The 23,804-nt window shown below is 32.6% G+C and overlaps 1 protein-coding gene across 1 annotated transcript; it reads left to right on the plus strand.

Annotated features, from left to right (window-relative positions):
* The first annotated feature begins 634 nt into the window (after positions 1-634).
* LOC111420673 (calcium binding protein Mo25) lies at positions 635-22,104 on the plus strand. Its single transcript, XM_023053717.2, has 5 exons — positions 635-1,381; positions 1,438-1,606; positions 1,758-1,922; positions 12,277-12,381; positions 21,661-22,104. The coding sequence occupies exons 1-5, from the start codon at positions 990-992 to the stop codon at positions 21,841-21,843; spliced, it is 1,014 nt and encodes a 337-aa protein (XP_022909485.1). The 5' UTR covers positions 635-989; the 3' UTR covers positions 21,844-22,104.
* Positions 22,105-23,804: the final 1,700 nt, after the last annotated feature.

The following is a 23,804-nucleotide window of genomic DNA, read 5'->3' on the forward strand; positions in this document are numbered from 1 at the left end:
AGTTATTCGAATTGTTGTGAAATGTACTAATGTCTTCTATTTTAGTGGTATGAACTTTTTTATTTAAGTAAAATCGATTTTATTTCTTTTTTTTCATGATTTATAAAGAATTTGTATTCGTTTAAATATAGTTATTATAAATGTTTTTAGATGGCGCGGTGCTGATGAAGTACTTTGGGTTGTCTATATCAAATAAATACTATTTCTATTTTTATTTTTTAAAGATAACTTATCGTTTTTAAAGTAAATATATAAAAATTGTATTGTATTTATTAACCCATTCACAACGTCCTGTTAATGTATATAATCTTATCGGAGTGAATTTATATGTTATTGATAATGACTAAGTTGGATGTAATACAAATTGGATCTTAAGATAAAAATTAATCTGATTTAACTTAATAATGTGTTTTATTGTGATAAAAATTATTATATTTTTAATAAATGTTGAAAATTATCGTTAGTCTTTAATAATTTAAGTACATACAACGGATATTACGCATGATGTATGATGGGGTGCCTATATCAAAGATGAGTAAATTATAATTTTTTAAGCTAACTTATCACTTTTACCGATAACATATCAACAAATATGTTTTTTTAATTAACACCAATCAATTCATAACGTATTGTTAATTATTTATTTCTTACGGAAACGTTTTCATGAATAGTGACGTTCTAGTGATATTTTAGTAATATTTTATGTGTATCAGTTGGATGTGGTGAAATTCCCCTATGGACGTAAAAGTCATACGTCCCTGTCAAAAACCCGAAGATAGTAACTAATTCGGCCCCGAAACGAACTGAAACGGACTAAAATTAGTCGTTTTTTGTGATATGTCTGGCTAAAACTAGTTTAAAAGTTCCGCACGGAAGTCCGCTTCCATCATAAAAGAGATCGGTGAAGAGACCGAAAGGTTACGCGAACACCAATTCAGGTTAGTGACAGTTTCTTCGGAAACGAACCGATATCTTCCACCGTTTTTATCATGCCGCTGTTCGGCAAATCACAAAAAAGTCCCGCGGACGTTGTCCGAGCCCTTAGAGAGTCTGTGAGTGCACTCGAAAAAGGTGGCGAAAAGAAGGTCGAAAAAGCTCAGGAAGATGTCAGTAAAAACCTGGTTTTGATTAAAAACATGCTCTACGGGACTTCAGATGCTGAGCCCCAAACGGATATTATCGTCGCCCAGCTCGCCCAAGAGTTATACAACAACAATTTATTACTGTTGCTGATACAAAATTTGAATAAAATCGATTTTGAGGGAAAGAAAGATGTTGCTCAGGTGTTCAATAATGTTTTACGCAGACAAATTGGTACTAGATCGCCTACGGTTGAATATATTTGCACAAAACCAGAGATTTTATTTCAATTAATGGCAGGGTAAATTAATTAATAAATATGCGAATGATTTAAATAAATTTTTTTTAAATTTTTAGATATGAGACTCAGGAAATAGCCTTAAATTGTGGTACTATGTTGAGGGAATGTGCTAGGTATGAAGCATTGGCTAAAATCATGTTAAACTCAGAAGATTTTTATAAGTTTTTTACATATGTGGAGGTCTCAACGTTTGATATTGCCTCTGATGCCTTTTCAACATTTAAGGTTTGTTTTTATAATCTAATCTTTATAATTTTTTTTTATCACCGGTTGAATATTACGATCTATATGTTTAATATTAATAAATTAAGATTAAATGATTCCTTTTGTTTGCGAATTATTTTTTTGTATTAATAAAGGGATATTTTGTTTCTAGGAATTACTAACTCGACATAAAATACTTTGCGCCGAATTTTTAGATGCTAATTACGACAAAGTGTTCAGCCACTATCAAAGACTTTTAAATTCGGAAAATTATGTCACTCGTAGGCAGAGCTTGAAATTACTTGGGGAACTTTTATTAGATAGGCATAATTTCACGGTAAGTTTAAAAAGAAATACAGTATATCCTTGATATAATGGACCTTGTTAGAACAGACTTTGGATATAATGGACAAAATATTTTTAGCCATCTTAACCCTTTCGTTACGGAGTATTTTCAAGATCATATAGCAAGCCCACATATACAAAAACCTATGCGTACGCTCTTAGTAACGAAAGGGTTAAGAAACTTATAGCTAAACTCAAATCTTTCTAGTTCTAGGTCTAATGTTAGTTCTAGTTGTTATTCAGCTCTAAATTGCTGTATATTCTTAAGTACAACTAACACTAGAACTAGAAATATTTGGGTTTACCATCTTAAGTCTTATGGACAGAACCTGGTTTAGAAGGTCAAAAAATTTAAAATATGTTACCAAAGCTTTATGTCAAAATTCGAAGTCCTTTTTCAGTTACAGCTGCTGAAAGACTGCGTGCATAACTTAGAAAAGCGCACTCATACTGAGTTCTGTGCATAGTTAAAATTAGTATGTGGTATTTCCTTTATGATTATTTACAAAACTCCAATTTATTATTAAATAAATGTTAATGTTCACATTATTTTTTAACCCTTTGTTGACGTACAAAAAACACGGAAAAAATATATTTTGCATGGCATTCTGTAGTGGTGGAACGGATATCCGGCATTTTCGAATTTTACAATTTTCGCCGATTAAGTTTTAAAAATTCGTATAAAATCGATTTCTTGGAATATGGGTGTGAAAGTTTCCCAAAGCGTTAATAAAAGTGTCCTCTTTCCAATGAACCAACCCATTTTGAAAAATAACTTTTAGTTTTTGAGAAAACAATATTTGAGTTTTGGTAAAATTACGACCAATTATTAATTAAAGTATCCTCTTTTTAATGCAAAAAACCGTTTTGAAAAATCTCTTTCTGTTCTTGAGAAATAAATTTTTGAAATGATCGACAATTTTTTTGAATTTTGCAATTTTCGCGGATTAAGCTTAAAAAATTCGTATAAAATCCAGTTCTTGGAATATGAGTATGAAGATTTCCCAAAGTGTTAATAAGAGTGCCCTCCTTCCAATATACCAACCCGTTTTGAAAAATAACTTTTAGTTTTTGAGAAAACAATATTTGAAGTTTTGATAACATTTTCGATGTTGCAATTTTCATCGATAATTTTCAAAATTCGCTATAAAATTAATTTCTTGAAGGATCCTTGTGGAAATATCACCAATTATTAATTAAACTATCCTTTTTTTAATGCAACAAGTCGTTTTCAAAAATCACTTTCAGTTCTTGAGAAATAAATTTTTGAAATGATCGACAATTTTTTCGAATTTTGCAATTTTCGCGGATTAAGTTTTAAAAATTCGTATAAAATATACTTCTTGGAATATGAGTATGAAAATTTTCCAAAGTGTTAATAAGAGTGTCCTCTTTCCAACGAAGCAGTACGTTTTGAAAAATAACTTTTAGTTTTTGAGAAAACAATATTTGAAGTTTTGATAACATTTTCGATGTTGCAATTTTCATCGATAATTTTCAAAATTCGCTATAAAATTAATTTCTTGAAGGATCCTTGAGGAAATATCACCAATTATTAATTAAAGTATCCTCTTTTTAATGCAACAAGCCGTTTTGAAAAATCACTTTCGGTTCTTGAGAAATAAATTTTTGAAATGATCGACAATTTGTTCGAATTTTGCAATTTTCGCCGATTAAGTTTTAAAAATTCGTATAAAATCAAGTTCTTGGAATATGAGTATGAAAATTTCCCGAAGTGTACATAAAAGTGTCCTCTTTCCAATGAACAAACCAATTTTGAAAATAAACTTTTAATTTTTGAGAAAACAATATTCAAATATTGTTTTCAATATTACTTTTACTTTCAAAATTCACTATAAAATTCATTTTTGAAGGATCCTTGTGGAAATATCACCAATTATTAACTAAAGTATCCTCTTTTTAATGCAAAAGGCCATTTTGAAAAATCACTTTCAGTTCTTGAGAAATAAATTTTTGAAATGATCGACAATTTTTTCGAATTTTGCAATTTTTGCCGATTAAGTTTAAAAAATTCGTATAAAATCGAGTTCTTGGAATATGAGTATGAAAATTTTCCAAAATGTTAATAAAGGTGTCCTCTTTCCAATGAACCAACACGTTTTGAAAAATAACTTTCAGTTTTTGAGAAAACAATATTTGAAGTTTTGATAAAATTTTCGATGTTACAATTTACATCGATAACTTGCAAAATTTGCTATAAAATTAATTTCTTAAAGGATCCTTCTGGAAATATCACCAATTATTAATTAAAGTATCCTCTTTTTAATGCAATAAGCAGTTTTGAAAAATCACTTTTAGTTTTTAAGAAATAAATTTTTGAAATAATCGACAATTTTTTCGAATTTTGCAACTTTCGCTGATTAAGTCTTAAAAATTCGTATAAAATCCAGTTCTTGGAATATGAGTATGAAAATTTTCCAAAGTGTTAATGAGAGTGGCCTCTTTCCAATAAACCAACCCGTTTTGAAAAATAACTTTTAGTTTTTAAGAAAACAATATTTGATGTTTTGATAAAATTTTCGATGTTGCAATTTTCATCGATAATTTTCAAAATTAGCTATAAAATTCATTTCTTGAAGGATCCTTGTGGAAATATCGCCGATTATTAATTAAAGTATTCTCTTTTTAGAGTTGCCGCGTTAGTTAAATCAGCATCAAAAAATTCATTTTGTATCTTGGATCCAAATAAGTTGATATATCTTATATCAGCTTTCGTATTAACTTCATTTTTATTCAAATATCGCAATAATGTGGTAATATAGGGTATCACTTCAGAAATGCACCAGAAATTATAACCATAATGGCCGGATATCCGGCCGAAGGGGATGCTGAATATCCGGTATCCGGCTTTTCGCAAAATCACTATCTTTTCCATCGCTAGCATTTCGACTTCAAAATAATACTGTTAAACTATACAGGGTGTGTCAAATGTCTGGAATATAGCCAATAACTTCGTCATTTGTGGTTTTAGAGAAAAATTTTTCAAATATAAGTTTCAAATCATATGGTTGTATAAGAAAAAAATCGAGAAAAAATGCATTTTTGTGAAAGTATTAAATCAGCTAATTACAAATGTCAAAAAAATTACAGTTTCAACAATTATGAATAATTAATAATATATGGTCATTGGTAGCTGTCTTTGGCCATCAACTTTTTGGAAGGTTTTTAACACTTCCGGTGTTAAAGAATTTTTTTAATATTTTCGATACTGTGGATTGTGTAATGTGTGTATCCGGGTAAATATTATTGAACAGTGTACAAACTTCACTTTGAGTGCGTTTTCTATCACCGTACCCATACATTATTAATATTTGAATTCTTTGTCGTTCGCTTAATTGCGCCATATTTGTTTAAACTATCAATTTTTTGACATTTAAAGCTGTCAACGGCGTTATTTCGACACCTACTTTGACTATAATTTGCTGATTTAATATTTTCAGAGAACGCATTTTTTCTTATACAACCATGTGATTTGATATGTTCATCGCGTAGAGATTTATCCTCTATTAAAATGTGCAAAAAAGCATATGCATCCCATTTAAAATAACAATGTTGGTTGTCATAGCAACGAAACAAAGAACAATGTAAACCAGAAATTATCTTCAAAAAATGCGCCACAATTAATAAAGAATTTTTTATTTGAAACATTTTTCTTTAAAACCACAAATGGCGAAGTTATTGGCTATATTTGACACACACTGTAGTTTTTTTAAAATTTTTTGCTTTCGGTGGTTTTTGAAAAAAAAAAAGAAATGGTGGTACTCCAAAGTACCATCAGGCAAATAGAACAACATCAAAATACAAAAGCAAAAAATATTGTCATTTTTATTGAAACAAATATAGGATCACACTGGGTAAAATATAGTGCTCAAAAAAATTTGGGAAACACTTTTGGTTTCCCACTGTAACTTTTTAAGTTTTGGTTTACTTCAACAGCATATATTTAGCTAAAGAAAATTACAAAAACAATGTTACTACTCTTAGATACTTCTAAGTTACACTTAAATATGTAAATTAATAACGCTAAACAAAGTGGAAAAAATGTCTAGTATGCTTTGAATTCGCGAATGAAAGCCTACTAAAGATAACAAATGCATTCAGCTATCAATTTTCGTTGATTGGAAGCGTCGTGAGGCATCTTAGTGAAGTGCAAGTTGCTCGTGCTGTCGTCCTTATTCAGCATGGCCACTCTACTCGGCAGGGATTTTCGAGTTTCCCCTTCTATTATTCAGCGTTGATGGAATCGGTTTCGGGAGACTGACCCACATGTTAGAAGAGCTCAACATCGAAAAACTACTAAAAAAATCAAGACCGATTTCTTGTCCTTTCCTGTCTACGTACGCGAACTGCCACAGCACGAGATCTCCTAAATGACTTAAGACGAGCACATGGAATAGAAATTTCTGATCAAACTGTTAGAAACAGATTAAAAGAAGAATTTGAAACCTAGAAGACCTGTCCGTGCACCACGCCTTACGCATCATCACAAAGCAGCGCGAATGGGGTTTGCTCTGTATCACAGAGATTTGCAATTTCGTCACTGGACTGTACTGTTCACAGGCGAGTTCAGATTCCATTTAACTCATTGCGACGGTCGAGTATGTGTATGTAGACGTCCTGGTGAACGCTACGCAGCCGCTACTATACAGGAGTGGATAGATTTGCTCGGGGATCTGTTATGGTTTGGGCTGGAATCAGTAGAGACAACAGAACTGATCTTGTTGTTGTTCCTAGTAGATTAACATCGAAAACATCTTGGAGAACTATGTGGTACCTGCTGCATATAGGGTCAGTCAAAATTTCATTCTAATGCAGGACGATGCAAAGTCACATACCGCCAGCATCACCAGAAACTTTTTGCAAGTGAAGATTTGAGATAAAGATACGACTTTGTTGCCTTTCTACTTGAAAAACCCTATATTCTGTGAACTGAATCTCACCATTTGCTTATTAGATACTAATTTTTTTTGAATACATTTCTTGTTTGGTCTTATAGTTCCACACGCATATGTATTTTTTGCTTTTAGTTCCTCTACAAGAGGTACAAAAAAAAATTTTCGAAGTAGATCACTTTTTTTTTTGCCCCATTCCTTTTTGGTAAGAGATAACACAACTTTTTCTTCTAACCCATAGTCCTTCTATTCTTCATTCGTAGCTCCATTTTCCCCTTGATACACATCGAATCACAAAATATTTAAAATAAAACCTTTTGATGGGTTTCATGGGATTGTATTGTTAGATCGATGGTCGACCTTTGAATGCGAAAATAACCGAAATATAACGTCTCAAAGATTTCATTTACTTTTAGAATAAAAGGTCGAAGTTTGAACAATTTATCATCACATTATTTTCAATGGCTCTCGTCTGATAAATTTCATCGATAACTTTCGTAATCTGTAAAAATTCACCCTTTTCTAAATCTTTATCCTCCTCATCAATTTCCGGGTTGTTATCAATAATCATGTTTTCCAACTCATCGAGCGCTTTATTCGTTTCTTCAAGAAGGCCTTCATCTGTAAGAGCCTTATTTTTCCATCAACACATTTTTATCGAGGTAAAATGAGTTACAATTTGAATACAATGTTACGACATAAATTCACCGACAAACCAAATCAGTTACGTTACTTCTGAGTCCAACATATAAAAACACTTGTGTATTTGTAAAATTGTTGCTTATATTTGGGAAGAACCATCTACTATACACGTAAAATATTGTTTCATAAAGGACTCCATTGTTAAGAACTCCCAACAATTAATAAATGCATTAAAGATATCGAAATTAATAATAAAATCCAATTAATATCGTTTGACATAAAAAATCTGTACTCTAATGTACCAATTACAGAAATACTCAATATAACTAAACATCTCCTCCTAAATAAATATTCAGAGCTAGAATTTCTTACAGAACATGACATCAAAAACATACAATTAATGTTGGAACAGATAAAACAAAACTTTTTTACTTTTAACAATAAAACTTATAGAATGAACAATGATCTGCCCATGGGATCTTCATTATCAGGGTTACTGGCCGACATATATGTAGATTCAATAGAAAAACAATTATTCTCAGAAAAATATAACATGTTTACTAAAAACATCAAATACTATGGTCGATACGTTGATGACATCTTAATAATACGTGAAGGCCCAAAGTCAAACATTTTACAACATTTTAAACAACATTAGAGAATTAAAGTTTACAATTGAAAAAGAATCTAATAACGCTATTCATTTTTTAGACTTAGTTTTACTAAAAAACATCAACCTTAACCTTCGAGCGGGTGCGCTGTTATAAAATTTATCACAATCTTAGCTTAAAGCATTTGAAACGATTTAACACTAATGTATTCGTATAACCATGTATTTTGAACATTACGATGAGAAAATTAAAAAAAAAACTATTGTCGTTTTTATGGCAAAAAAAGGTGTAAAAAATAAAAAATTTACACATTAATTGCTGATTGATAAGGCCGTATTTATATTATTGGATGAATTTATGGTGTAAATAATAATAATAAATCTCTTTATTATCCAACAGGAAGACCCAATTACAGGATAATGTAAATGTATTATAAACACGTTTCGAGTCATATGTGAAGGTTTTCGAGTTGTTTGCAGACTTTAGAAAAATACAGGTCCGTAATGAAAGTTTTGTCGTAATCGGAATTTTTTTCTCCATCTTTTCAATTTTTTTGCTAGTTTGTATAAATATTCAATACATTCAAAGGTTTTTTGCGTGTAAATAAGAGGTATTTATCTTCGTAGAATAGATTTTAATGTATACCACAAACCAACCACAACCGATGTCATCATTCCGAAAAATTCTTACAACAACAAGAATCATAAAGAGGCAGTTTTTAGATATGTGATAGATAGAGCCATCAATACACCTATGAATGAACAAAATTTCAACAAAGAAATAAATTCCACAATAAAGCTGGGTCTCAATAATGGTTATAACGTTGCTATTATACAAGATGTTTACAACAAGATTCAGAAACGTAATATAATGAAATACCGCATATAAGAACGACGCATACTATCTAACAACAAATTATCACAATTCGTTCAACAAAATTGAAAAAATACTACAGAGATATGATATAAAATTAGCATACAGAAGTAACTTAAAACTATGCAATCTAATTATCAACTAAAAACAAAAGATCGAATAAAAACAAAAGAGCGGTTTATACATAGTAAATTGTAGCAGTTGTAAAAAAGTTTACATAGGCCAGAAGAGACGTAACCTCAACATTAGAATCAAAGAACACATATCATAAGAAACCTCTTCAACAAAGATTCGATAAGACTTATTAGACAGCTTCCAAAATCTAAAAAATTGGATTTATATGAAGAAATGGAAATATCTAAATATAATAATAATAACAAAGAATTATTAATGAACGAAGCTACGGATATAAATCCTTACTGTTTGTTTATGCCTTTTATAAATGTAAATTCACCACCTGTTTCCGAAAATCTTCCATCTTAGAATAATCCAAAAGTTGCACATACCAGATCCTTTTCGACAGTAGATATAAGATATTTTTGTGATCTTGTTTGATTTTTTAGTTTTTAACATAATTTTAATGTGTAAGTTATCGTAACAATTTCTTGTAAATTTAACAATGCTGGGAGAAATTCAAAAATTTTAACATCCGAAATTATTATACCACGCGGCCGCTATTAATTGACGGTAAACAATAATCTCATGTTTGTGTTTTTGTAAATTAAAAAAATTGACTACGATGAGTGAGTTGCGCAATAGTTCTCAAGATCTAACCAAAGCGGAAATGAATCTTCCTGAACTGAATAGCTTTCCGACAATCGATTATAATTTAGTAACAACGGAGTCATTAACGGATAATAATGATATTATTACTGAAGTTTGAAGCCACGAGATATTAAATGATCCTCAAAGTTCTGGCAACGAAAGCGACGATGACATTCAACATGTCGTTCCAAGTTGTTCTGAGGCACTTCATTCTATTAAAACTATTGAGAGGCACAAATGGAAAAAATCAGAAAACCAAAATAACACGTTTTTTATACGTTTTTATTACGTATGTATTTTTTACATATACCTCTTATACAAGAAAGCTTATAAGTTTTTAAAGAACTGTTTTTGGTTTAGTTTAATTTCTATTTTTATACCAAATATAAATATGTACAGGGTGGGCAAATTTGGGTGTTATTATAGGCTATCTCAGAAACTATAAGAGATACGAAAAAAGTAGGTGCCATGTCCCGGTCTCTTTTTTTCGATACTAACCCAATCCTGCAAACACCAAACCTCTATCTTCTTTTGTTTTTAAGTTATAGCCAAAAAGTCAAATTTTCGTGATTTGAAAAAATGCTCATATTTCGTTTATTTTTGAAATTAGAGAAATGGGGTTGATACGTTCTTAAGACACTTTTTTAAGTAGAATATACTGCCGTTGAAAAATTTTAAAAATATTTGATGACTTTTGAGATACACCACAAAGTTGTGTTGTTTTAATTACAAACTATAGTAGATTATGGTGTTACTGAAAAGAGCATATTTGTAGCTTTCCAATGATCTATTGCACGCATGGTGTATTTGCGGAAAATAAGCGTTATTATTTAATTCTAAAATATTAAAGATTAATATTCAAAATTTTAATTATAGTAGGCGAGGAAAACGTTAAATACCACTTAGTTACTATAGTAACGTGAGTTTACTGATCATTTCATTTTTGAATTTTTCGAAACGAGTTTCCCGCTTAAAAATTCCTCATTATCTTTAAATACATAAAGCGATAAAATTAAAAAATGATTCTTTGAAAATGATAGATAAGGCTTTATATACCATATAAACATCGTTTCAATGGAAAGTCCGCTGCCCAGTTTATGATCTCTAATCTTCCTCTATCTCACCCAATTTCAAAAGAAAAGGTTGCTAATATGAAAAAACTTCTAAATCTCCTGGTTGGGGAAAACAGGGACGATACTACCGAAGATTTCATTCATTGATACCCAACTGTTCTAACCTTACAACCAGTAAGTTTAGTAAAAGAAGATGACACAGTCTGTGACTGTTTAGTTCCTGAAGTTGTTGTTCATATTTAATTAATACGTTTCCTGCATTTTTAATAAACAAACTTTATCTACAAATCATTTTTTATTGGTGAACATCAAAGTTTTTATTCATTGGTACAAAACTTACTTTATCCTGCATAATGGTACAACTTTCTGTCCTATTCGTGCAAAACCATATAGCAATTAGGTAGTAATTACTGTCCGAACCCGCCTACTATAATCAAAATTTTGTACTTTTAGCGCTTACTATTTTGGAATTGAAAATTAACGCTTATTTTCCGCAAATACACCATACATGCGATACATCATTGGAAAGCTAAAAATATGCTCTTTTCATTAACATCATAATCAAGTATAGTTTGTATTTAAAAAAATACAACTTTGTATTGTATCTCAAAAATCTTCAAATATTTTTAAAATTTTTCAACGGCAGTATATTCTACTTAAAAAAGTGTCTTAAGAACGTATCAACCCCATTTCTCTAATTTCAAAAATAAACGAAATATGAGCATTTTTTGAAATCACGAAAATTTGACTTTTTGGCTATAACTTAAAAACAAAAGAAGATAGAGGTTTGGTGTTTGCGGGATTTGGTTAGTCTCGAAAAAAGAGACCTCTTATAGTTTCTGAGATAGCCTATAATAACACCCAAATTTGCCCACCCTGTACGTACATACATTTTTTATTGTGCTTTCTTTATAGCGTAACCCTGCCTATAAAATACTTTTGTTTGTCCTTAGAGAGTACTTTATAACTGGAGTTTCCTGTATAAAGTATTTAAGTAATTAATACTTGTAACAAAATGGGCAATATCATGTAATTTTCGACCGTCTAAACCAGGTTCCTTCCTTAAAAGACGCACAGCTAAACTACTACTTCTACTGCTAGTATTAGCTCTAGTTTTAGTTGTTATTCAGCGTTAGATTATTATATATTTTTATTGGACTAAATTAATAATGAAATTAATCCGTTATATCGAGGATTTACTGTATTAAAAAAAAATAAATATATTTGTAAGATTAAAAAAATTAATTCCTAAAATTACGCAAAATCATTGCAATTAAAATTGTGTAAATACTTTTATTACTTATGATTCATTTTTAGTGATTCAAGTTTTTATGTGAAATAATTTGCTCATGATTATTACTTGTAAATGATAAAGGTAGAGATAATTTTAGATTTTTTTATGATTAATTTCTAGTAATATAGAAATAGAATTAAATTGCGTTATTTAAAATTATTTTTTATGTTTTTAGGTTATGACAAGATATATATCAAATCCAGAAAATTTAAAACTTATGATGATGATGTTAAAAGAAAGATCGAGAAATATTCAATTTGAAGCCTTCCATGTTTTTAAGGTACGTTTATAAAATAATCAAATCACCATATCTCGTAACTAACTATCTAGAAAAATCAAATAAAAAAACAAATTTAGTTTTTCAAAATCATTCAAACTGTGAAGATCGCTTTTCGGTAAAAATTAATTAAAAAAAATTTAAGTGTTTAATCGAACGCCGTGTGGTAGAAATACAAAAAAGAATTTCTTTTAATAATTAATTGAAGAAAGTGGAAAATAAGAAAATAATCTAAGCAATATGTCTTGCCCACCCTGTTGCCCCCCTATTTGCCCGCCTGTGTGTTGCTGCCCACCCTGCGTGCCATGTTGCCCGCCAGCTTGTTGCTTACCATGCTGCCCACCTTGCCTTCCACCGTGTTGCGTTTATGTCCCTTGCTGCTCACCATGCCCACCACCATGTCCTCCAAAATGCTAAAGGATATCAAGAAGATAATGAAACAAAAAATGGATATTAATTAGATCATGGGTTAAGATCTATTTAATGTCGTTTCAATTAGACCTTTGTGGTGTTTGGTAGAGATGATTATTACTTTTTTTTTTAATACTTTTTACTACGCGGCACAAATTATAACATAAAATTTTTTTGTGTAAATAAATCTTTTTTTTTATTTTTTTTTAATTACACAAAAATTGATATTTTTATTATTTTAGTTTTTAATTTTAGGAATATATTTGAGTGATTTTTTAGATTATTTGAAAGTTAAGTTTGAGATATCAGATCTATAAGTAATGGAATTTTAGTTGTACTTAAAACTGAAATGGCTATTTGATTATCACTGGATAAAAAATCTCAATATTATATGTATCACTATTCTGATAATAGATTTTCACAGATATGTAATAGTGAATTATGTATTCATTACATCATTACAATAAGTACTACAATAAGGCGGTTCCATGATTATAATGTTTCTCAAATGAGTATTTTTCTTTTAAATCCATTTATATACTTACAATTAGACGAAGAAACAAGAAACAAAAGCTCTTCTCATTCATTCTTAAATAGTTAATTCTGGTAATGTTTTGAATCTTCACTTTTCAGTTCTCTCAATAAATGATTGTGAATTCACAAATTATTACGACTTGCTACCCAAGGCCTAATTCACACTCGTTTTTCCTTTTTACGTTGCTTTTTCAACAACAAACATATTGTGTAATTATTGAACTCGAACAGGCATCAAAAGCAAAAAACTGTTGTTCATTGATTTTGTATAATACTGTGATCAAATATATTACATAGTGTAAAACTTGGTGTAAATTGACAAAATGTTACAAATATTTGATAATATGATAATAGATCTATGACATAGAACTGTGACAGTTTTAGATTTAATTTGATTTAACGCGATTCAAGAAATTTGAACTTTGAATAATTTTCACACTAACATTTCGTGTACGCAAGCAAGAGAAATCGCAATGTGGGAATCCCCAGATTGCGGGATCAATATAGAGTTAAATTTAGAATGGATATTCCTTTTGCCAAATACGACTTTCTTGATACAACCACTGAGGAATTATCGCAAACTTTAAGACCTATTATGTAAAGCAGACATTTCAATACATTTCAGATCAATAAAAACGTAACAGTTACCTACAGATGCATGGAAGAAAATTTCTATAAATGACTGTATCAAACATGTTGGATTAGCACTATACGAATTGAAAATAAAGTTCATGTGCCGTCTAATACGGTTCAATATGCTAACATAATAGCGTTAGGTCATGAAATACTTAGGTGGAGAAGGATTCGATGATATAATGTCTGCAGATTCAATGAATTACTTTACTAAATTTACACCATTTTTCAGTCGATTCTTCAAATCTTGGAACCTATCTTGTTTTCACATAAAACCCGTATCTGGAATGTATCTGTCGCGTAAAAATTTGAAAGAATTATGTGTATTTAGAAAGTTAATTTATAATATACTTATACAAGGTGGGGCAAAAGTAATGTCATAATGTGAATTGCCTGCCATTTTGTTAGAAATGAAAAAATAGGGCTCTGTTTTCACGGAACGTTTATTTAAAAGTGTAAAATTTGTTATATTAACTTGAAAAAATTATATCGGTCAAATGATCACCTCCTGAGTTAATACACATTTGTGCTCGTTTTACGGCATTTAAAATTGTTGCTCGGAAAATATCAGGCTCCAAATTGGCGATTTCCTCTTTAATGTTAGCTTTCAAGAGTTGCAGGGTTTGTGGTTTGTTGCGGTAAACGCGAGATTTCAAAAAGCCCCAAAGAAAGAAGTCTGGCGCCGTCAGATCTAGCGATCTGGCCGGCCAGTTCAAATCGCCAAAACGGGAGATCATACGGCCCGGAAATTGGCGTTTCAAAATCTCCATCGTTGCCCGAGCTGTGTGAGCGGTTGCTCCATCCTGTTGGAACCAACAATGCTCGAGACCCAATTCAGCGATTTGCGGCAACAAAAAATTGTTTAACATGTGTCTGTAACGCTCACCAGTTACGGTAACGGTGGTGCCGTCGCCGTCCTCACAAAAATAAGGGCCAATCACATTTTCATTGCATATGCCGCACCAAACAGTCACTTTGAGGGGATGCAATGGCTCTTCGTGCATTTCATGTGGATTCTCCGTACCCCAGAAACGCATATTTTGTTGCATTATGATTTTGGATACGAAATCATCCTCTTCTTGCACCAGGTTTAAGAGAGCATGGGAGTAAGTTAACCTCACTTGACGGTCAGCAGGCAGCAATTGGTGAACGGTTTGGACTTTATACGGAAACAACTTCAGGTCTTTCACCAAAATTCGACGCAATGAACGTCTGCTGATACCGAATTGTGTGCAACGTTGTCTCGTCGATGTTTGTGGACTCTCTTGGACGTCCTCGGCCAACGCAGCAATATTCTCAACCGAACGAGCATTTCGGGGCCGGCCACTTCTTGCAGCATCTCTAGTGGACCCAGTTTGCACGAGACGCTCAGCCAAACGCTTAATTGTTCGCGCACAAGGTGCAGGACGACGAGGAAAACGACGACGAAATTCCCGCTGCGTTAAAACAAAAGACCGAAAATTCGTCAAATAAGCAGTAACAATATTTCCGCGTTTTTCGAGCGTGTATCGCTCCATTGCTTATTGTCAACTAATTCTCTATCTGTCTACAACATAAATGTTAAAACACAATGATATTTGACGCCATTTGCAATAATTATGATACATTCACATTATGACATTACTTTTGCCCCACCTGTTATAAACAACTTCCGTTTGAGGCGGCTTCTTTTACTATTTAACTCTGTTCGTGCAGAGTTGTACAGATTTGTACATGAAAATTTTCCTGCTATAGTAGCTGAACCCCTGCTGAGTTTTTTTTAAGATCTATCTGTGTCTCTTAGTTTTTAATAAGGTTGCTATTTCATTGTTTCAGGTTAAGGATTAAACTGATGCAATAATCGTTGCAAACCGTTCTCGTTCTCAGCTAGTAGCACAGTATCGGCGTTATATCTCATTATTACCCATTTTGTAGTCACTTTTTGATTTTACTTATCTAATTATGTATCTTATCTCTATTAATTCTTTCATTTATCCTTGCTGTCCACGTATCTTTCTCCAAATCTCCTGCTATAAACTGTCAAAGTCATTTCTATTAAGTATTTTTCCCAATGTTTTTGTATTTTTCCTTTCCAACGTATTTGTTTGAGGATACTTGGGATTAGCCTTATAATTATTATTGCTGCCGGGCTGAGGGGAGCGGCCCCTCTCGTTACTGCGACCTATAAGATCTATTATAACTTTAGCCCTCCAAAGGTTTAGGGCAAATGTAGATCCTTGATGAACCTTAGTATTGTCCTGAGGTCTTGAACCTTTATGTCGGTAGGTGTCAAAGGAGTTTTACTGGAAATGTTGTGTCTTAGACGGCCTCTGGCGACGCAATTGCACAATATATGTTCAGCAGTTTCTGACTCGTCGTTGCAAAGTCGACAAGTTTGATCCTCAGCTTGTCCAATATGGAAGAGGTGGTATTTTAGGGTCGCATGGCCGGTCAGGTAACCTGAGAGCGTCCTTAGATCCCCTTTGCTGAGGCATAAAACCTCTTTGGTTTTGTTTTGCGACGGAGTTATCATACTGATCGCTTGTTTGTGACCTGGAAGTTCTTTCCAGCGTAAGGCTACCTTTGAGACCTCCCAAGTGTTGATTATTTGTTTTAGATGGCTTTTTTGTAGTCCACAGCCAGGTTGGGGTCCAATGAAGGGCGTGTTCGCTGCCTCTTTGGCCAGCTTGTCCGCCTTCTCATTGCTCTCAATGTTGTTGTGACCTGGAACCCACCATAGGGTAACATCATTGCCCCTAGCGAGTTCTCTCAAGTTGCTGGTACACTCTCTGATCAGTACCGAGTCGCTCGTGTAGGCCTTAATTGCCTATAAGGCGGCCCGACTGTCTGAAAATCTTTATGGATGCACCTTTCTGTCCCTTCTGTAGGTTCAAAGCGGCGCAGAAGTTTATAGTAAGAACTTCTGCTTGGAAAATTGTCCGAGCTGAGGGACAGTTTAATGTGGCTATTTGGTCCACTGATGCCCATGCCTACTCCGGATCTAACTGTCTTTGAAGCATCGGTGTACCAGACTAGGGCTCCTCTTTTTAGTTGAGGCCCTCCCTTCGCCCAATCATTCCTGCTTCTAAATATGACCTTATACGGCTAGTTGAAATTGTATTCTGTCGATATAACGTCCGTTTTAATTTCGGAGAGAATCTCATTACACCCGTTATGTTAAGACATGCTAACTGCTGGATTTGTGCCAGCTGTTGTTGTGCTGTCTTATGTTTTGTTTTTGGTCACCAAACCAATGAGGCGTAGGCGACTATGGGTCTGATTATTGCTACATAGGTCCAATGAGCCATTCGTGGTTTGAGACCCCAGTTCCTTCCTAGGATCCTGCGGCAGATCTGGTTTGCCATGATGGCCTTTTTCCTCACCTTATCTAATTGTGAGTTCCAGTTTAGTTTACTGTCCAGTATTACCCTTAGGTATTTAACTTCTGTTTTGAGGTTAATAGTTCTGCTTTCAATGGAGGGTGCTTTTATTTGTAGCTTCCTTCTCCGAATGAAAGGGACTATTTCGATTTTATTGGGATTGATGCTCAACCCATTGCTTCTACACCAAGTACTGGTGAGTAGTAGGGCTTTCTGCATTAGTTGAGTTATGATTGTATCATATTTACCTCGGAGTGTAATTATCAGGTCATTAGCATACCCTTGAATCTTAAATCCGTTTTTAGTTAGGGTGATCATCAAGTCATCAACTACCAGGCACCATAATAGAGGTGATAGCACTCCCCCTTGGGGGACATCCTCTTGGCGCCTTTATAGTCAGCGATTCGCCTCCCAGACTGGCTGTGATCTGCCGACTTTTCAACATGGCTATACACCACTTGATTGTCGACGGATGTATATCTTTTACGTTTAGAGCCTTCTTTATGGATTCATAGGAGGTGTTATTAAACGCACCGTCTATGTCTATGAAATCCACCGACATAAAAATAACGTCAACAGAGAGGATGGCTGGGAGCTTAGCAGAACATGGAAGATGGTGGTGAACACGAAGACCTCTTCCCGCCTCACACCGGACGCGACGCAATTAGTAAATAATTAGCTTGTAATTAGCGTTAACTGATTATTAATTAAACGTCAAACCTTTTATTAAAAGACGCACGGCAAAACCCGAAAGTTTCTAGTTTTAGTTTAATACATAGGGTTATCTCTTTGGTTGCAATTGCCTCCTTTAAAGTGCTAGTCAAAGCATGGAGAGCAGTAATTGTTGATTTTGCTCTCTGGTAAGCATGTTGGCTAGGGTGGAGTGGATTAGTGACAAGTACTTCATTCCTAAGGTATTGATCGATTACCTTTTCCATCCCTTTGAGGAGGGATCCATCTTCCATCACCTTTAGGTATGAAGACTACCTTTACTTTCCTCCATAGTGTGGGTATATAGCTAAAGCTGTAGCTAGCTATATATAGGGATATTATTACTGGGAGAAGGCCTTCTAAGCCTTTTTGCAGAAAAATAGGCAGAATTCCATCTCCTCCAAGCGATTTTAATGGCTTGAAATTAGAAATAGCCCACTTTACTCTGTTGGGTGTAAAAATGTTCCCAACTATGCTGCGAACCCTAATTGATGGACGGGTTATGTCCATTACTTCAGGGTCGGCATCTGCGCGGGGGCAGACTTTTGAGGAAGGAAAACGTGTACTCAGTAGGAACTTCAACGATTCCTTAGCATCCTCTCTGTATTTACCATCTTGTTTGCATAGGTGGCCTAAATCACTGTTGTGATCTTTTGCCAAGATCTTATGCAGACGAGCAACTATAGGCGTATTGTCTATGCCTTCACAGAAGCTACGCCAGGTTTTTCTTTTGGCTTTGCTGATAGCCTATAGAGGTCCCATGTTTGCTCGAGTTTGACCATGACTATTCCACCAAGTCACATTGGATTGTGCACATTGGACAGCTTGATTCATATGCACTATGTATGAGATTGTTTAGTTGAAAAGAGGCTATTTCGAGATCCTCTCTGCTTTCAATATTTGTTTTGATTTCGTCGGCCTCTTCGCTGATGTGTCTACAAAAAGAGCACCGATTCACCGGGGAAGTATGCCGAGGCTATAATCGCCTCTTGCTTACTTCCCGGCGTCGGTAGTACCGCTGACATTGCAACCAGGTCCGTAGAGATAAACTGGGTTAAAGGTAGGCAGTTTCGAGAGGATTTTGCGAGTATCGCTGCTCTCACAGGGCACTCTCCTCTGTGATAAATTAACTTACCTGCTTTTGTTGATAGTCTTCTGACTATTCCTCCATATACATATGGTTCTTGAATCAGTGTAACATGTATGTTGGGGCTGACCAGCACGTCGTAGGCGCTTTTACAGTGCTGGATGTTGGCCTGGATGAAGCCTACTCCCGCCATTATTGTTTGGCGGGTGCAATTTTGAGAGCGGCAGTTTTGCATTTGGGAAGGGAACAGAGAAAATTTGATGAGTTTTTTGAATTATTTGAATAAAGTTCATAAGAACCTTAAATTTACTATAGAAATTGAAGAAAATGATCAACTTAATTTTCTAGACTTAAATTTAACAAGAACAGATAAATATAAAATTGAGTACAAGATTCATAGGAAACCATCGACCATCTCAACAACTGTTCCCTATGATTCAGAACATCCTATGTCACAAAAACTTGCTAATTTTAGATTTTTAATAAATAGAATATTTAACTATCCCCTCTCCGAACAGAATAGGATAAAAGAAATTGACTATGTGTTTGAGCTTGCATATAATAATAAATTCCCAAAACATATTATTAATAGATTATTTCATAAAATACAGCAACAAAGAGACCCACTTTATGTTAAAACTCTAAATAATTTTAAATATAAGCCCATTCCTTTCAATAATGTCACCTTTCAGGCACATTTTTTCCAAATATAATCTTTCCTTGGCATTTTCGAATAATAACACGATTCTTCGACTTTTATCCAACTACCATATGAAGAACAAAGATATTTTCAAAGAATGTGGCATATATTCTATTGGTTGTTCTAATTGTAACTCAGTTTATATTGGGCAAACAGGGCGTAAATTGGAGACTCGTATACGAGAACACAAAACCAAAGATAATTCCAATGTATTCAAACATCACATTGAAACAGGCCACAAGATAGACTATAATAACACTAAATTTCTACATAAATGTGAAAAAGGTTATAGGCTAGATCTGCTCGAAATTTTGGAAATTAACAAACACAAAAATAACAATAACTGCGAATTATTAAATGATCAATTATATAATAAACCTATTTTTATGTCTCTGAGAGATCATAAAACAATTATATAACAAGTTTATTTGCCCGGGTAGTTCAATGCAGGTTTAAAACCCACTCAAGTCTTTTTCCCAGTTCCTTTGTTCTCGTCTCACCGTCGACATCTTTTCGTTTTTGACAAAAATTTTTAATAAATTTTGATGTCGTATGTTTATTTTACATTTTAAGTTATATTGTGAATGTTTTTATTGTGATTATTTATTTTTCAATTTTAACGTGTTCATACCTTCTAAAGAAGTTTTCTTCGAGATAATGTTTTTTCGTTTTCGTTTTATAAATCGCTTTGAAAATTTTGACTGTAAGTTTTTTTAAACTCTTTTATTTTAATATTTTAATGTGTTTTTCGTTTTTTCGTCTTTGCTAGTTTCGACTGAAGATGAAGGTGTAACCTCGAAACTAGTCTCGATATATATTTAAATAAAAGCAAGCTAAAGAAGTTTTTTCTAGTATATCTTTTTGGTATAATTTTTAATATATTCCCAACCTGCATGGATAAAATTCTTAATTACCTGTACCCTTCTTGGGGTCCTTGGCGGTTCTGGAAGTTCTTGGTGTTGGTTTTGCCTCAGGGTGACTTGCCCGAACTTGTAGCTAACCTTATATTTAGCTTTTTTAAGATTCTCTACAGAGGGATAATCAACGGACAACGTAAGAAAGGCACTGCTGCCTTCGGTCGTCCTTTTGAGCACCCTCCATTCGTTGGTGTTCAGGCCTTCGTTCTGACCTTTAACAATTTTTATCGGATTTCTCATCCGCACTGTTGGGGAAATAGGCGTTCATGATAGTCGCTCTGCTTTTCATCGATAGCCATTAGGGATGCCCCCTCCAATGGTTGTAGGGTTGGAGTTACAGACTTTATCCAGTCCGCTGTTTCCTGGTTTTCGCAGTTGACTACCAGCCACCCTGCCTTAAATTTGGTGCTGAGGAACTTAGGCTTGATTTCTTGAATCACCTCTTGAATAGCCTGCATTTGGGCTGTTGTGAGGTTCACCTCTGGAAATAGGGAATCCGCAATTCCCATCTTTTTACCTTCCAACACCTGCTTGAAGCCTGCTTTAGCCCCCTTCTCCTCCTCACTGATGGGCTGAAAAGCCTTTGTTTTATCGCTGGCATTTTAGCTTCACTTTTTAACAAAGCCAAAGTGTGCCTTTTATTCTTTTTGATTTTCTGTCTATTATATGTTACCCACTTCCTTTATGGCTTTCTTCTTCAGGATTTTTGTTTATTTCATTCTCCAATCTTATCTGGTAAAGATTCGAGAGTGATACATAGAATTAATGAACTTAAAAAGTTGTATTAAAATATACTAAAAAGACGAAAAAGGCACCTTGTTAATCAGAATAAATTAGTTGAGATTTGAAACTTAGATTATCAATTTTGTAACGCATATTTTCTAATATTTAATTATTTATTTTAATAGTTAGTCTTTATTCCTTTTTCAGGTATTTGTGGCAAATCCAAATAAGCCAAAACCAATTTTAGACATCTTATTAAGAAATCAAGATAAACTCGTGGATTTTTTGATGAAATTCCATACGGATCGAGCGGAAGATGAGCAATTCAACGATGAAAAGGCCTATTTAATTCGACAGATACAAGAATTACGACCGGTAGCGGGACATTAATCTAACAAAAAAATCGTAAGGACCACCACACCTTTCCCTATATTAAAAAACAAGAAACGTTTTTTCCCCTCTAAAATATTCTTCTTCTCATCTTAATCTTATAATAATCTATAGTTATCGTTTTGTTAATTTTGTTAACGTTTACGTAACAACCATCCTCGCCGATTTTAGAAAAAGATGTTACGTTGCAGTTATTATTATTATTTTTTAAATCGGTTTTTTTTCTTTAGACAAAAATGATTTTTTTAAGAAACAACGTAACGTCGCTTGGTTTTTATCGCATTTAGTTTGTAGTGTTAAGTTTGTTATACGATGTTATTTTATATCGTTAACGAAATCAAAATGAAGAGAAATATAATTTGATGATAATAAATAATATTTACGGAAAAAATTCATGAATTTAATAAAAAAGAAAATGCGAGTAATCGAATAATTTTTTTTATTTTATTGCTAATATTTTTTTTTTAGAGAAACATATCTATACGCCACGTGCAAAAATACATCAAAAATTGAACTAAAATAATAGTATTTTCAATATTTCCTTAAAATAAAACTTTAGAGAGCTATTCTTCGTCCTATTAATACATAATCCCATTTTTTGTGAATGTGACAAATAAATTAACATCAATTATTTCAAAAGATGAATAAAAGAAAAATTTTCCAAGCATTCTAAATGTTTTATTTTATTGAATATAGAATATATTGATAAAATATCGAAAAAAGAGGACAAAATTCGAAATTAATTAACACAGAATTAGGGGTGCCTATAAAGTGCTTAAAGTATAGTTGAAGAAAAAGAACTAATAATAATGTACACATTTATACATAACATAAGAGGTAAATTATCTTAAATAACCAATTCTAAAAGAAAGTAAAATAAAGTGGTTTCCTTTTCGTTTTATTGCTACGTAATACGGAATTAATTTTGTTTACATAAAATTTATACAATCAAGCATTGAAAAGTTTTAACAAACTCAATATAACAGGTTTTGAAACGTTAAATATGACGTAGTAATTAAACGATAAGAAAAAGCTTTATATTTAAAGCTATAAAGTGAAAAATAAAATAAATAATTAATTAGAAAGAGAAGCATAACTGATAAACCGAACTAGTTTTCTATATTATGGATTTGTATAAAATAAATAATGCGAATTGGGCACGATTTTATAGAAAGAGCGCGTATTTTGTTAAAAGTTGATACTTCTACTAATAATACATAATAATCGAAAAAAATATGTTTACCAGGCACCTGTGATTTTCCTAAAAAAAAAGAAAGAAAAGTAACGATTCGAAATATAATTATGCATTAAGTTGAGTCAATTTCGTTTCGTTTACTACTTTTATTTGATCCCCTTCCATTGGCTTACAAAACATCTTGGGACTTTTTTTGTAATTTTCTTCAAGATTTCTCGATGTGGAATGTAATGTATATAAATATATAAACAATATGAATATATTTACCCCGCTTTAATTTGTAGTTTCTTATGTGCTGAGCTAAATTCTTTATTATAATAATAAGATCGTTTGTTTTCTTTTTTTTATTGTAATTTATTTAAATTATATGAATCTGGAACGATCAATAAATAAAATTATGTAAATAATATTGTCACATTTATTTTGATTAAAAAATATTGATATTGATCATTTCAAAAATTTATTTCTCAAGAACTGAAAGTGGTTTTTCAAAACGGCTTTTTGCATTAAAAAGAGGATACTTTAATTAATAATTGGTGATATTTCCACAAGGATCCTTCAAGAAATTAATTTTATAGCGAATTTTGAAAATTATCGATGAAAATTGCAACATCGAAAATTTTATCAAAACTTCAAATATTGTTTTCTCAAAAACTAAAAATTATTTTTTAAAAAGGGTTGCTTCATTGGAAAGAGGACACTTTTATTAACACTTTGGAAAATTTTCATACCAATATTCCAAGAACTGGATTTTATACGAATTTTT

The sequence above is a fragment of the Onthophagus taurus genome, chromosome 6 (genome assembly GCF_036711975.1).
Source record: "Onthophagus taurus isolate NC chromosome 6, IU_Otau_3.0, whole genome shotgun sequence".
Taxonomy (NCBI): Eukaryota; Metazoa; Arthropoda; class Insecta; order Coleoptera; family Scarabaeidae; genus Onthophagus; species Onthophagus taurus.

Coding starts and splice junctions, on each gene's coding strand:
- LOC111420673 (XM_023053717.2), top strand. CDS start 990: ATGCCGCTGTTCGGCAAATCACAAAAAAGTCCCGCGGACGTTGTCCGA. Junction 1,607..1,757: donor ATGCCTTTTCAACATTTAAG/GTTTGTTTTTAT, acceptor TTTTGTTTCTAG/GAATTACTAACTCGACATAA. Junction 12,382..21,660: donor AAGCCTTCCATGTTTTTAAG/GTACGTTTATAA, acceptor TTCCTTTTTCAG/GTATTTGTGGCAAATCCAAA.